Source organism: Felis catus, chromosome A3 (assembly GCF_018350175.1).
Source record: "Felis catus isolate Fca126 chromosome A3, F.catus_Fca126_mat1.0, whole genome shotgun sequence".
NCBI classification, from domain to species: Eukaryota; Metazoa; Chordata; class Mammalia; order Carnivora; family Felidae; genus Felis; species Felis catus.
This window is the reverse complement of record NC_058370.1, coordinates 99,257,784-99,272,500: the sequence shown is the minus strand read 5'-3', so window position 1 is coordinate 99,272,500 and position 14,717 is coordinate 99,257,784. Positions and strand designations below refer to the sequence as shown.

The 14,717-nt window shown below is 36.8% G+C and overlaps 1 protein-coding gene across 8 annotated transcripts in view; it reads right to left on the bottom strand.

Moving 5' to 3' along the window:
- Positions 1-14,717, bottom strand: part of DNAH6 (dynein axonemal heavy chain 6) — a 246,725-nt gene that overhangs the window by 183,890 nt on the left and 48,118 nt on the right. For all 8 annotated transcript variants that reach the window (XM_045054471.1, XM_045054474.1, XM_045054475.1 and 5 more), the window contains exon 5: positions 2,531-2,798. In XM_045054471.1, coding sequence (XP_044910406.1) covers positions 2,531-2,798 — 268 coding nt within the window. The remainder of the gene's footprint in view (positions 1-2,530; positions 2,799-14,717) is intronic.

Genomic DNA, 14,717 nt, shown 5'->3' with positions numbered 1-14,717 from the left:
CTATGTATGATGAATGGCTACTAAAAGATTCATTGTGTTATCTTAAGGACTACAATGCCCAGTCACCATGGTAATGGAGAGGCCCATTTGCTGATCTAAGAGGCTTTGACATAAAATCCCAAGACAACTTTGAATTAAAAATTTTTTTAAGTTAAAATTTTTAACTTTAAATTTAACAAGTTGCTGAAAAAGAAAACTCAGTCTCTATTAAGAACCTATTTATTTGTGGACTGGAACAATGAATGGAAGTAGATGGGTGGATAAATAAAATATATATATCCATACAACAGCGTATTATTTGCCAATAAAAAGAAATGCTATGCTATAACATAGATGAATGCTGAAAACATTAAGCTAAGTGAAAAAAGCCAGCCACAAGGAACCACATATTACATGGTTCCATTTACATGAAATGTACAGAATAGGCAATCCAACAGAGACAAAAAGTGGTTTAGTGGTTGCCTAGAGCCAGGGAGGGTATTGGGGGGAGATGGGGAGAAATATAGAATGACCACTAATGGATAATAGGGTTTTTTTAAAAAAAGTTATTCATTTATTTTGAGAGAGTGAGAGAGAGAGAGAGACAGCAGACAAGGGGCAGAGAGAGAGAGACAGAGAGAGAGAGAGGGAATCCCAAGCAGGCTCTGCACCATCGATGTGGAGCCTGATGCAGGGCTCGAACTCACAAACTGTGAGATCATGACCTGAGCTGAAACCAAGAGCTGGATGCTTAACCGACTGAGCCACCCAGGTACCCAAACAAGGTTTCTTTTTGGAGTGATGAAAATGTTCTAAAATTGACTGTGGTGATGGTTAATCAATTCTGTGAATGTAATAAAACCACCAAATGGTATACCTTAAATGGGTGAATTGTACACTATGTTAATTATATTTCAATAAAGTTGTTAAGAGGAAATGTAGGCACAGGTGCCAATAAGGTTTGTTACTAAAAAATATCATGAAAAGAAATATTTCAGATATTTTCAATATATTCTCCACATTGATCCTTTCAACCTAGTCTAGGCAAATCAGTCCTCCTAATTAACTAATTGTAAATGTAAGAGTAGTGATAAGCATTGCATAATTATAGTATCTAATAGACATTTAAACCAACACAATGGGTCTGTTAGTTAGGTCAATCTAAGCTTAAATGGATGAGAACTTTTTAGTCTGCCAGGGCTACATTTAAGAGAAGATATTATCAAGGTCAAAGCACTATTGGTATGAATGGTAGATAGGACAACTGTCAGCACATAAGAGAACAAGCCTTAAGGATCAATCGAGGTGATCTTAGAGACAAATACAGGAAGAACTATTTTATATACTTAGTAACAAACTTATGAAATGTATAGTGCCCAGGACATGGTAAAAGATAAAAGGTGGTAAAAAGATAATAAAATAGGTTCAAATGATTGATGGATCCTTAATGAAATTAGAGGTCTAGGAGTTGAGCTTACTATCAAGAAGGACTAGAATATTTTCTGCAACCCAGAATGCTTGATGAGATGGATGACCTGAAATAGCACATCTCATACATTTGTTTTGCACTAATATCTATGTTAGCCCTAGACTTTTAATGTTCCTTGGTGTAACTGACATCTTGATAATGATCTTTCAGATCAACATATGAAAGTGAAGGAAATGAGCAGTAAAAAAGCAAACTTGAGGCTTCTGATTTGAGAGGGTGGTGACTCAGTGTCATAGAAATAGACAGCTGAGGACCCTGACCGTAACGGTGATTCCAGTTCATTCCCAAGGGCCAAATAGAAAACTTTATTTTTTAATTTTTTTAATGTTATTTATTTTTGAGAGAGAGAGAGACAGAGACAGAGCATGAGTGGGGGACGGGCAGAGAGGGAGACAGAGGACAGGCTACGCACTGTCAGCATAGAGCCTGACATGGGGTTCAAATCCACGAACTCTGCGATCATGACCTGGACGGGCACTCCACAAGTAGAAAACTTCTAATGCAAGTTGAAATTCAGTGAATGGGTAGAGATTTTAAATATGGCCACATACTCTTTAACAGTTCTTTTCCCATGATTACCCCATTCTGCAAAGTAAAGATTAAAAATTTCCCTAGGGTCTGAATCCATGGTAGAGGAAAGTATAGGTATGATACCTTGGGAAGCACTGGCCCATGAAAACAGGTCCCTCAATTATTTTGGACCATAAAGTCCAGAGTGACTCAAAGATAAAAGGAGATAATAAGGGTTGCCAGCCCACTCTGCTCAAGAGGATATACCATTTTCCTGATCAGCAACAAAGGGGGCCATGAATCCAAACCTCTGAGCCTGCTTCTAACTGAAGGGGACCTGTGCAACTCTTTTCTTATACTTTTGCATTCTGCAACCCCAGTTAAAATGTAAAAACACTGCTAGACTGCCAGACTCTTAAATGACAAGACAGTATGAAAATTCTCTTAAAAAGATGAAATATTCTATTTCAAGGACAGTCTATACCAATACCTGTAATAGATTCACATTTTGTTTTTCTGTAATTCCTTTAAAATATAATTAAAAATACGTACAGGATTAACAATGAACAAATTTTTTTGTAGAGATTGTCGACAACCACTGATTTTCTTGGAACGGACATTCTTCTTCCACACATTAAAAGCCTTCCATTTCCGGAAAAGTGCAAATATGGGAATTTTAGTGAGTTCTCTGTGATATAGATACTCCTGTTCCCATCGATCAATTTCGATATACTCAATGTCCTCATTATAAATGTGTGTTACGGCTTTTTTGCTAATAGTATAGTAGTCATTTTTATTGATGTTCTCATAACTTACAACTCTATGAACAAATAAAATTGAGGCAAGTAAATAAAGTATTCAATACAAAGTCAAGCAATTGCATTGATTTTTTTCTAAAGAGATAAAACATTTCTGAAAAGACATATTATTTCAAATTGTTAAAAATTCTAACAAACTATTTTTAGATTGAATAAATTACTTAAGAAAAGAAAGAGGAGCTCCTGTTTAAAAAATAGTTGTACTTATTTTAGGTCTTAAAGATTTTACAACCTTGGTAATATGCTTGATAATTTCAGTTACATGATCTTTACAAAAACAACTCAATAACAGATATTTAAAACATAATAGCTCTGTATGAAAGTTACCTGAAAATAAGTTTTTATTATTAGCTGTTTAGAAACTATTCAATAATAATATAAAAGAGTTTTACACTACTCAGTATTGAAAGAATTGTGAGAAAGATCAAAGTAGGAAAAGATGAATTAAATAAGATTCAAATCAAGACCCAGATTAAACTGAAAAAATATGCCCAGTTCATCACAGATCAAAATAGTTATTACTGAGAACCTATTTATTTCAAGATATTCCCCTTTCAACTGTCATCAAGGGCATTCTTCACCCTTATGCTTAACAGGAAACAGATCAAATAAGGAAGAAAAGCAAGTGAGATAAAGACAGGAGTAAGGACAGAAGGAAGCAAAGTAATGAGAATAGAAAAGGCTGATTCTCTAAAGTTTCTTAAAACAAGAACTTGCCTGTAGGCACAAAGTTTTTTGTTTTTGTTTTTTTGTTTTTTTGGTAATTTTAGCCATAACATTGAAATACTGGATGCAACTTAAATATCCAATAATACAACAATTATGAAACACATTGTGATATAGCAAGTTACTAGAATATGTTTTAAAATTTAGGAAGATAAAATTTATAAATATTCTACAGTACTCTAGAAAATTAAGATAAGGAATAGCTGCAAAATAAAACTGCAAATTTTTTTTTGTGTTAAAACTATGCAAAAATTATATGTACTGACAAAGACTAGATAGGAACACTCCAGTGAAAATCAACTGTTTCTCTTGTCTACGTTCTCCCCTGATCCTTAGCTCTGCATTCTGAACCTGGAGTTCATGGCTCTTTAGCATAGCCTTCAGTTCATCTGTGAAATCCCTGAAATTGTTGTCTGTGTACAAATTGATGTACATATTTATAACTCTTAAAGAAATTGGAATAAAATTCTCTTATGTTGTGGGTCTGTTAATCAAAAAACTAAAAGCCATTGGAATAATTTCTACTTATGTTTAATTAAACTGAGCTAGAAAAATCTTTTTAAAATTAGGGCATACAGGACCAGAATGGGGAAACAAACAAACAAAAAACAAAACCACCAAAACTCCAAGCCAAGACCTGATCACGGGAGCACACAAGGGCGGTCTGGGAGCTGATGGTGGGGAGCTGATGGAGAGGAGTCTGAAGGTCACTCTCCTACTTCAGTGCCACAACAGAAAATGTCAACCTGTTCAGCTTTTACCTAATTCCACTATCTGTTTGCCTGTGTTCTAATTAAAACTTCACACCAGAACTGTCTGGGAAAATGCCAGGTATTACATGTTGCTGGTGAGGTGTATGAAAAACATATTTTTCCCCTTTTTTATTTGTCGAAAGCTGAAGATATAATTAGGACATTCTTGGGGTTATTCTCTCCAAAATGTGAAATTTTAACTTGTCTCTGAAACTGTAATTAACTTCAGATGTTTCAATAATATCAGCCATCAAACCAACCTAAAGACAAGATCAAGCAGCTCACTATGGTCTTTGTGTATGTCTGGAAAACTTGCTCTCATTGGTCTGTTTCTAAAGACCCTTCTAGAAGGTGGCAGGTGTGGTCCATGATGTTGAATTCTAACTTATTGGTGATCGGTGCCACTTAGAAATCTTTTTTATTTGCAGTTTACTATTTAAGATCTTCATTCTCAATCCCCTAAACCTCTTTATCCTCTACACATTTCTACTCTGCATAGAACAAATGAACACACTAGTCTTTTTCAAAGACTGGATCACCAGCATCAAAATCATCTGGGCTGCTTATTAAGGATCCACATTTCTGGGTCCAACACAGAATCAGAATCCTTATGTATGAGACTCAAGACTCTAGTTTACCAAGCTCCCTGGATGATTCTGATACACAGTAATGTTTGTGAACCACTGAACTTTATTTGAAAGCAACCAACAAAAATGAGGTGGTCATAAAGTGAGTACTGTCTCACACCTTCACTTGAAAATCATCATACCTGTGTGCCTACGCTCCAGATCCTGAGTGGATCTCAAATTTTCCTCCAGAGATGAAGAGGTTTCACCTCACTTTTTTCTAACCCTCCTGGCTTTTAGCGACTTTTCCTCTGCATCTAAAAACATGCAAAACTTCTCTTTAACTTGCAGAAAGTTTCCCTTTAGCTTGTAGGAAGCTTTTTCTCCACCTGCTGCCCATTTAACTTGAAATCCCACATTGCCTTCTTTCTCTCAAACTTCCTTTATAATGGTGTGTATTGGTGGGCCATATCTCTCCCATCCATTCCTTTTGAAAGTTTCCAAAAACCGGTCTTGTTTCTCATAACTTTAACAAAATTATTCAATTAAAGATGAGCAGGGACTTCCTTTAAGCCCAATTCTCTTGGTAGATGGATGGGGCAGCAAGGTCAAGGAAAGCTCTGTAAAACTAAGAGGGACTATCCACAGTTCTCTGTAATCCTATTCTCCGTAGACTTTCCAGTTCATAACTTGGTGTTACCTGTATGTGAAAACACACGGGTATCAGATGAAGGCAGGTGGAATTAGGCTCTTGTGGTATGATGGCCTATTGTCTTTTTAATGAATATGTGTAAGCCAATATACAATTTCTCCTATTACAATTAGATTTCTTGTAGCTGTTCATGTTATTATGGAGAAGAAAAATACATTGGCCTATTTTTGATTTTTCTCTTAAAGCAGAAAGGCTTTTTTTGTTTATTTGGTTTAGTTGTAAAGAAGAGGGAATTCATGATAAATTGGTTTGATTTCTCTTGTACACTGCTTCGGAACATCTCATTGTTTTAGTTGTCTAAGTAAAATGCCTCTGAACAAACAAAAAGACTTTCCAGCTCATTACTGAGGGGGGTACCACCCAAATCTACTCCTTGAGTCTTTGTACTTCACACACTATGCCTCAGACCGCTCATCTATCTCAGGAGCTGACCCACCACACCACATCTATGCTCATAATTGCCTACTCAGCCTTTCTTGGCATCCAGGATTCACCCTTAACTTCCGCTGCTACTTGGATAGTTGCTTTGGATATTTCTTTCATCACAGAAATTTCCTTTCGTTGAGGAAATAATACAAAAATTTACTTCAGGGTTTAAAACGAGAACTTCATTTGTTCAAGTGCTGTGCTATAAAATTCCTACGTTGCTGATAAACAAAACGGCTTTATGATTCAATCAACTAAACAGGCGCTTGGATAGTTAACTAATTAGGATGAGATGAATACCTTGGGTAAAATTACATTTTACTATATTTTAATGGGGAAAAAATATCTGGAGTGTTTTCTTGCTGTTCAATGTAGAATCAGGGAGTCCTCTGTCAAACTATTTTACTGTAGAACCTATATCTATCCATCTGAAATTAAACTTAGACTCCAAGGCTTCTGTTAATGCCAAAAGGTTATGTCATATTTGAGAGAATCATATGGCATATGAGAATTACACAGCCCTGTGGTAGGTCATAAATTGTCTTATTATTGTTTATTTAAGTTATAACTCAAATTGTGCCTACTGGGGTTCTAAAAACGTTAATTTCTTTTCCTAGAATTCCTTGATTTTCCAAAACGATGATATCTCAGTGTGATTTGTTATTTAAAACAGCTATCTGTTGTTACACAGATTGAAAATGCTTCTGATAATCTTGAAACCAGTCTAGTAAGACTAATAATGCAGAAACATGGTTTGTTTCCTGCTCAAGAACTTTAAATAGCCTCCTACTGTTTATATCATCAAATCCAAATTACTTTGCCAGGTGTTTGGCACTCTCCTCTTGTTTCATGTTAGTTCCTACTCTGTCCCACAAATTGCCCTTTTTAGTCAGGCTGACTTATCATATCTACCTTAGGCCATGTTTGAATGCATACAAATGTCTTTGTTCACCCTGTTCTCTCTTCCTATCTCCTTCAAGTTTCTGATTTCAACAAGCAAACAAGTAATTACCTGCTTTAAGGTAGTGGAGTATATTAGATAAGCTCATATGGCCCTATGCAAATCTAAGTTCTCTTATTATTTTCATAATTATACAGTTTTAATTGTTATAATCTGACCATATTAATTGGGTGAAGGTAAATAGGCAACTGCCTGGAAAGAAATTAGCTACTTCCTGTGTTCTGTAATTATAAACCTCAGTTTGTTTGATGATGGTCAAGATCATGAATCTGTATGGGTTTAGACCTAAAGAGGAGAAGAGAAATGACTTACTTTGCTTCTGGTTTGACTAACCAGAAAAGGTATAATATCTGATAAGGAACTCTTTTTTACCTAGAAAATTAAACAAAAGCATAACTAAGAAGAAACATCCAAATTTCTGTAATAAGAGAGTATTCTGGGGCCAGTAGTTCTCAGTGCAAGGTCCCTGGAACAGCAGCAACAAGCATCCCGTGGGAACTGTAATTTCCCAGGCTACGTTCCCAACCCACTGAATCAGAAACTCCAGAGGTTTAAGCATCTGTTTTAACAAGTCCTCTAGGGCTTGCTTGAGAACCACTGCTCAAAGTCCATGGGAGTGCAGCATTGAGTTAAATACTGGAATGATCTGGTGAGTTTTAAAGAAATACTGTTGTTCAGGCTCACCACAAATCAATTAAATAATGTCTTGGAGTAGGGCCTGGCTGATTCTCATTAGTAGCCAAGTCTGAGAACCACTCTTCTAGGTTCTTCAAAAAAAATTTTTAATGTTTATTTACTTTTGAGAGAGAGAGAGCACAAGCAGGGGAGGGGCAGAGAAAGAGGGTGACAGAGGATCAAAGCAGGCTATGCACTGACAGCAGATTAGCCTGATGCAGGTTTTGAACTATGAACTGCAAGATCATGACCTGAGTCAAAGTCAGATGCTTAACCAATTGAGCCACCCAGGCACCCCTAGTTTCCTCAAATTTTTGTGTGAAATAAAATCATCACCCATTAAATTGTCACAGCCCCAGAATACTACCAGGGCATGTTTGTGCGTGTGTGTGTGTGTGTGTGTGTGTGTGTGTGTGTGTGTGTGTGTGTTTGAAGAGAGAGTAGGGAGAAAATATGAAGCTGAGCATTTTTTATTATTCCAAGTGCAAATATGAGGTGCCTTTAATGTTTCCATGTGCTGGCTGAAATTTGACTCATTAGATTTAAATTTCTTTATGGACTAGCCCAAGAAAATGGTCATTGTGTTAGGCAACTTGGCAAGGTTTCTGATAATGTGGCTTCAAAATGATCTGTTATTACAGAGGACATACAACCTCACTATAAAGTTTTTTGTAATTATGACTTCACACAGAAACCACAATGCTGAAATTTGAGAAAGTACCAAACATCTATCTGTGTTTTCTGTTCTAGGTCACTAAACAGGTAATCTCACTAAAAGGACAGAATAGCTTTAGTTTGAAATTTAAAAAGCTTCCTTTAAAAATACTTTTAACAGGGCACTTGGGTGACTCAGGGGGTTAAGTCTCCAACTCTTGATTTTGGCTCAAGTCACAATCTCAGGGATCCTGAGATTGAGCCCCATGTTGGGTTTCTGCTGACAGCGGGGAGCCTGCTTGGGATCTCTCTCCCCTTTCCCTGCCCCTCCCCTGTTTGGGTGCACACACTTGCTCTCTCTCTCTCAAAATAAATAAATAAACTTAAAAAATACTTTTAAAAAATGTTTATTTTTGAGAGAGTGCAAATAGGACAGAGGATCCAAAGCAGGCTCTGCACTGAAAGCAGCAAGCCTGATGTGGGGATTGAACTCATGAACCATGAGATCACGACCTGAGCCAAAGTCAGATGCTCAACTGACTGAGACACCCAGGTGCCCCTAAAAAAATACTTTTAACATAATAGGCTTAGGAACCATCTGAGAACTGGATCATTGGGAAAGTAATATGGCCTGAGCCTAGTGTGGATGATTATATGGTCCTAACAGCCCAAGCCACATAACTCTGTTTCACAGAGTTCCAATCCCAGCATGTGTCCCTCAAGAAAGAGTTGATTGGCCGTAGGACAGAAATGTGTAATTAGCATCACTTAACCTGAGGTTTCTCAATCTAAGCACTACTGACATGTTGGGCCAGGTAACTCTCTGTTGTGTGAGCCTGTCCTGTGCACTGCCAGCTGTTTAGCAGCTACTCTTACTCTTCCCACTTGACACCAGCAGCACCGTCCTCTCTAGTTATGGCAACCAAAGATTCCTGCAGACATCCCCCAATATCTCCTGGGGGGCAAAATCTCCCAGGTTGAGAACCAGTGATTTAATTTAATGTGTCTTAATTGCATATGATCACAGAATAATTGTTTTTTACCATCTACCTATTAATACCACTTATATATAATGGTCCTAGAAATACACATTAGGCAACATTTAGGTAGAAGAAATTTTGTGTCTTCTTTCTTGGCTTTATAGATCCTAAAAATGCTTGGTATTTGGGAAGGGCTCTGCCATACATTCTGATTTATCCACTCACTAAATTTATCCACTCACTAAATGGTTTGAAAATCGACATTGAACAGAGGATGAAATCATAGAATTGAAAGATGGGAACATCAGATATAATTCTGAATTTCTATCTGCAAATCATGCAACAATATCAAATAGCAAAGTCCTTCATATATCTGTACCTCAGTTTCCTCACCTTTCAACTATAGAGAATGCCCTTCTAAAGAGGTTCTTTTGAGGACAAAATAATATTAACGTACAGAAAGCATACAGTTCAGCCTAGCACAGCATGTGTGATGCAAGTGACAGGAAAAGTTGTCATTATTAGAATGAGTTTATTAGGCACAGTGTATGAGAGGCTGGGTTCTAAAGCCCAACTACTTGGGTTTGAATTCCAGCCCCACAGTTCACTACACCAGCTGGTCAAACTTGGCCAACTCTGCCTCAGTTTCATCATTTGTAAAATGAATCTATTAATACTGGCTACCTTACAGAGTTGCTATGAAGATTAAATTAATTAATACATATGAAGAACTTGGAACAGTGTTTGGCACATGCTAAGAGTTGGTGTTTGTAGTATTGTGTAACAGTATTCACCTTTGTAAAAGTCTGGTTACTGCTATGACTTTATAGAAGTATCCTTATCAAGGTGATCAAGTGTATATATGTTTCAATGACCAAAACAAAAAAATAGCAAAATATGGACACATAGAAGTGGGATGAGAGGTTCTATAGAAATGGGAGAAAAGTCCACATTTGTCAAACACCAACAATGGCTCCTTATATTTAAGCATGAAAAAGAAAGACTTACATATTGCTCCACCAGGCAATCTTATAAGCTTCAACTAAATGTTCAGGTTAATAAAATTTTCATAAACTATATTTGGAACCCTTCTACTTAGGAAGAGCATAGGGCAGGAACTACTTCTCGCCATTAGGGCAGCATCAGACTTCACTCTTCCATGGGACTGCTTGTAGGAATCTATCAGCCACCCAGGAGCTACCCTCTCCCTAGATGACAACTCAGAGGCAAGGAGATGAGATCCACACTGGGTGGGTATGGAAACCACCCTGGCTTAAAAGCCTTATTACCACATGAGCCAGTATGTCTTGCAATAATTCTGTAAGCATAGATTTCAGGCTTCCTGATAGAGGCATGCCCAGAAAAAGAGTTGCTGCACCATGGTAAGTCCAAAGCTATGGCTCCCCATCAGTTATTTAGAATTCATTTTGTCTCCCCCAGTGCAGATATCATTCACAAATCAGGAGTCACTTTTATCATAAGCAATGTTGCCTAAAAGTAACTGACTTCTACTCTTATCAGGATACAGGGAAACAGAGTTTCAGAGTTAACCAAGATCAGATTCTCATGCAGAGAAAATTGTCCTACAGTCCTCTAGAACAATGCTTCCTAAACTTCCGTGTTCTAACAAATCCACACAATGGTGACATTTGGAAAGGCACCCTGGTGAAGGCATTAATTCTGATTTCTTTCTATTGTAACAAGAAAAACAACACACAAGGTATCCAGGGAAATATTCAATACTGAATTTGATAAAACTTCCAAATAAAGCCTAGCTCATAAGCCACAGCAGTGACCATAACTGTTTGGAAGTAGCCACCTGCATTTCTAATCAAGACATGATGAATGGTCTGTTCAAATTCTTGACAACCACCACTACCGAGAAACTTTGTTTATAGAAATAGTAGACAACAAATAGCAGATGATTTATTGCTTTGTCTCTTATGGATGGAAACTCCCTTTTCCATTAACCAGAATTTGGATAATTTGTTCTCTTGAAATTGTGAACCAAAGGTACCACCATTCTTCACTTTTAATAGCTTTCCCTTTTTCCCCTTTGATAAATGCAGTGTTGAAATTTCTTGTGAAATGCAAATTGATTTAAAATCCAAACATTTCAAGTATTTCAGAAACAATGGTAAGCTTTCTCTGAAACACAGACAGATGTTACTCTGGCTGAATTTTTCTTTAGGTTTAAATCCATTACAATCACTAAAAATCACTAGAGACCCATTTCCAATATCATTTTCCCAAAGCTGAATTCAAAGAGTGGTATTCTAAACTGAGAGATTTCCCCCTAAGATCAGGAACACGACAGGGATGTCCACTCTCGCCACTGTTATTCAACATAGCATTGGAAGTCTTAGCCTCAGCAATCAGACAACGCAAAGGAATAAAAGGCATCCAAACTGGCCAGGAGGAAGTCAAACTTTCACTCTTCACAGATGATATGATACTGTATATGGAAAACCCAAAAGATTCTACCAAAAACTGCTAGAACTGATCCATGAATTCAGCAAAGTTGCAGGATATAAAATCAATGCACAGACATCAATTACATTACTATACACCAATAATGAAGCAACAGAAAGAAAAATCAAAGATTGATCCCATTTACAGTTGCACCAAAAATCATAAAATACCTAGGAATAAACCTAATCAAAAAGGTGAAAAATCTATACACTGAAACTATAGAAAGCTTATGAAAGAAACTGAAGAAGACACAAAAAAGTGGAAAAACATTCCATGATCCTGGATTAGAACAAACATCGTTAAAATGTTGATACCACCCAAAGCAATCTATATATTCAATGCAATCCCTACCAAAATAACACCACATTCTTCACAGAGCTAAAACAAACAATCCTAAAATTTGTATGGAACCAGAAAAGACCCTGAATGGCCAAAGGAATCTTGAAAAAGAAAACCAAAGCTGGAGGCATCACAATCCCAGACTTCAAGACATATTACAAAGCTGTTATCCAGATAGTATGGTACTGGCACAAAAACAGACACTCAGATCAATGGAACAGAATAGAGAACCCAGAAATGGACCCACAAACATATGGCCAGCTAATCTTTGACAAAGCAGGAAAGAATATCTTCAAGTGGTGCTGGGAAAACTGGACTGCAACTTGCAGAAAAATGAACCTGGAACACTTTCTTACATAATACACACACAAAAAAAAACCCTCAAAAAGAGTGAAAGACTTAAACAAGACAGGAAGCCATCAAAATCCTCAAGGAGAAAGGAGGCAAAACCTCTTTGACCTCAGCCACAGCAACTTCTTAGTCAACACGTCTCTGGAGGCAAGGGAAACAAGCGAAAATGAACTACTGGGGCCTCAACAAAATAAAAATCTTCTGCAAAGCAAAGGAAACAATTAGCAAAACTAAAAGGCAACCAACAGAATGGGAGAAGATATTTGCAAATAACCTATAAGATAAAGGGTTAGTATCCAAACTCTATAAAGAACTTATCAAACTGAACACCCAAAAAACAAATAATCCAGTGAAGAAATGAGCAAAAGACGAATAGATGTTTCTCCAAAGAAGACATCCAGATGGCCAACCGACACATGAAAAAATGCTCAGCTTCACTCATCATCAGGGAAATACAAATCAAAACTGCTATGAGATACCACCTCACACTTATCATAATGGCTAATATTAACAACTCAGGCAACAACAAGTGTTGGCAAGGATGCGGAGAAAGACGATCTCTTTTGCACTGCTGGTAGGCATGCAAAACTAGTGCAGCCACTCCAGAAAACAGTATGGAGCTTCCTCAAAAAATTAAAAATAGAACTACCCTACAACCCAGCAACTGCACTACTAGGTATTTATCCAAGGGATACAGGTATGCTGTTTTGAAGGGGCACATGTACCCCAATGTTTATAGCAGCACTATCAACAGTAGCCAAAGTATGGAAAGAGCCCAAATGTCCATCGATGGATGAATGGGTAAAGAAGATGTGGTATATACACACAACGGAGTATTACTCGGCAATCAAAAAGAATGAAATCTTGCCATTTGCAACTACATAGATGGAACTAGAGGGTATTATGCTAAGCAAAATTAGTCAGAGAAGGACGAATATATGACTTTACTCACATGAGGACTTTAAGATACAAAAGAGGTGAACATAAGGGAAGGGAAGCAAAAATAATATAAAAACAAGGAGGTGGAGAAAACATAAGAGACTCTTAAAAATGGAGAACAAACAGGGTTCCTGGAGGGGTTGTGGGAGGGGGGATGGGCTAAATGGGTAAGGAGCATTAAGGAATCTATTCCTGAAATCATTGCTGCACTATATCCTAACTAGCTTGGATATAAATTTAAAAATAAGTTAATTAATTTTTTTAATGTTTATTTTTGAGAGACAGAGTGCAAGTGGGGGAGGGGCAGAGAGATAGAGGGGGAGACACAGAATCTGAAGCAGGCTGCGGACTCTGAGCTGTTAATACAGAGCTTGACATGGGGCTCAAACCCACAAACCATGAGATCGTGATCTGAGCTGAGGTCCGGTGCTTAACTGACTGAGCCACCCAGGTACCCCAATAAATTAATTTTTTAAAAATCAAAGAGTGGTATTCTGCTCACATATTTTTTATTATGTCTTGGACTTTATTATAGTCACAGTTTTGATAATATTTAGTTTGGAATTCATAACAGCAGGGAAACATTTACATATGGGAGTTCCTTTGCAAATAAAACAATGTATTACTTGAATGCAGGATTCTCAGAATAAGCTCTAAATATGTTTTTAAGAAGTATTTCCATAATGTTTTATTTGCCTTAAATATTTCATCGCCAGTAGGATTCCACCCCTCCCATGACAAAGTTCTTCCAATATTTCACTTCAGTGATTCTAAATAGTGCATTATTATCTAGAAGTTACTGATATCTATAGATGCATCAATATTCAATAAAACTCCTTTTCTGCAATAAAATTTTAATCATGTCCTGGAGTGTGTTAATCTCTCTTATCTAATCTGTTGATCTACTAGTGGCATTATTGATAGATTTCCTTTGCTTTTCTGGTAACAAATAGAATGAAAAAATTTCTACACAGGTTGGTAAAATTGCAATTCTGCCACAGTGAGTTATTCTGACATTAGATATTGTGTGTTCTTGCATGCCTAGCTTCTTAAGCTTATTGATGAGATATTAATCTAAAAACAGAATTTGGTTTCATATTTTGTACTTCAATATGCCTTAAAAAGTTCAAATCCTTTTCTGGGTATGGTGGATATCTTTTGGTAAGGTGTTGATATAGCTTGCTTGTAACTACTGATTCATTTGATAACATTTCCATACAAATGAGATATTTAGGCAAAGGACTGGAACATTACTGTGATTCACAAATCCAAGTGTGAGATGTTTTTAATTATGTTGCCTAATTTCTAATCTTTTTCCTTGTTTTAAATTTAAATTTATGTTTTAAATTCAAGTTAGTTAATATACAG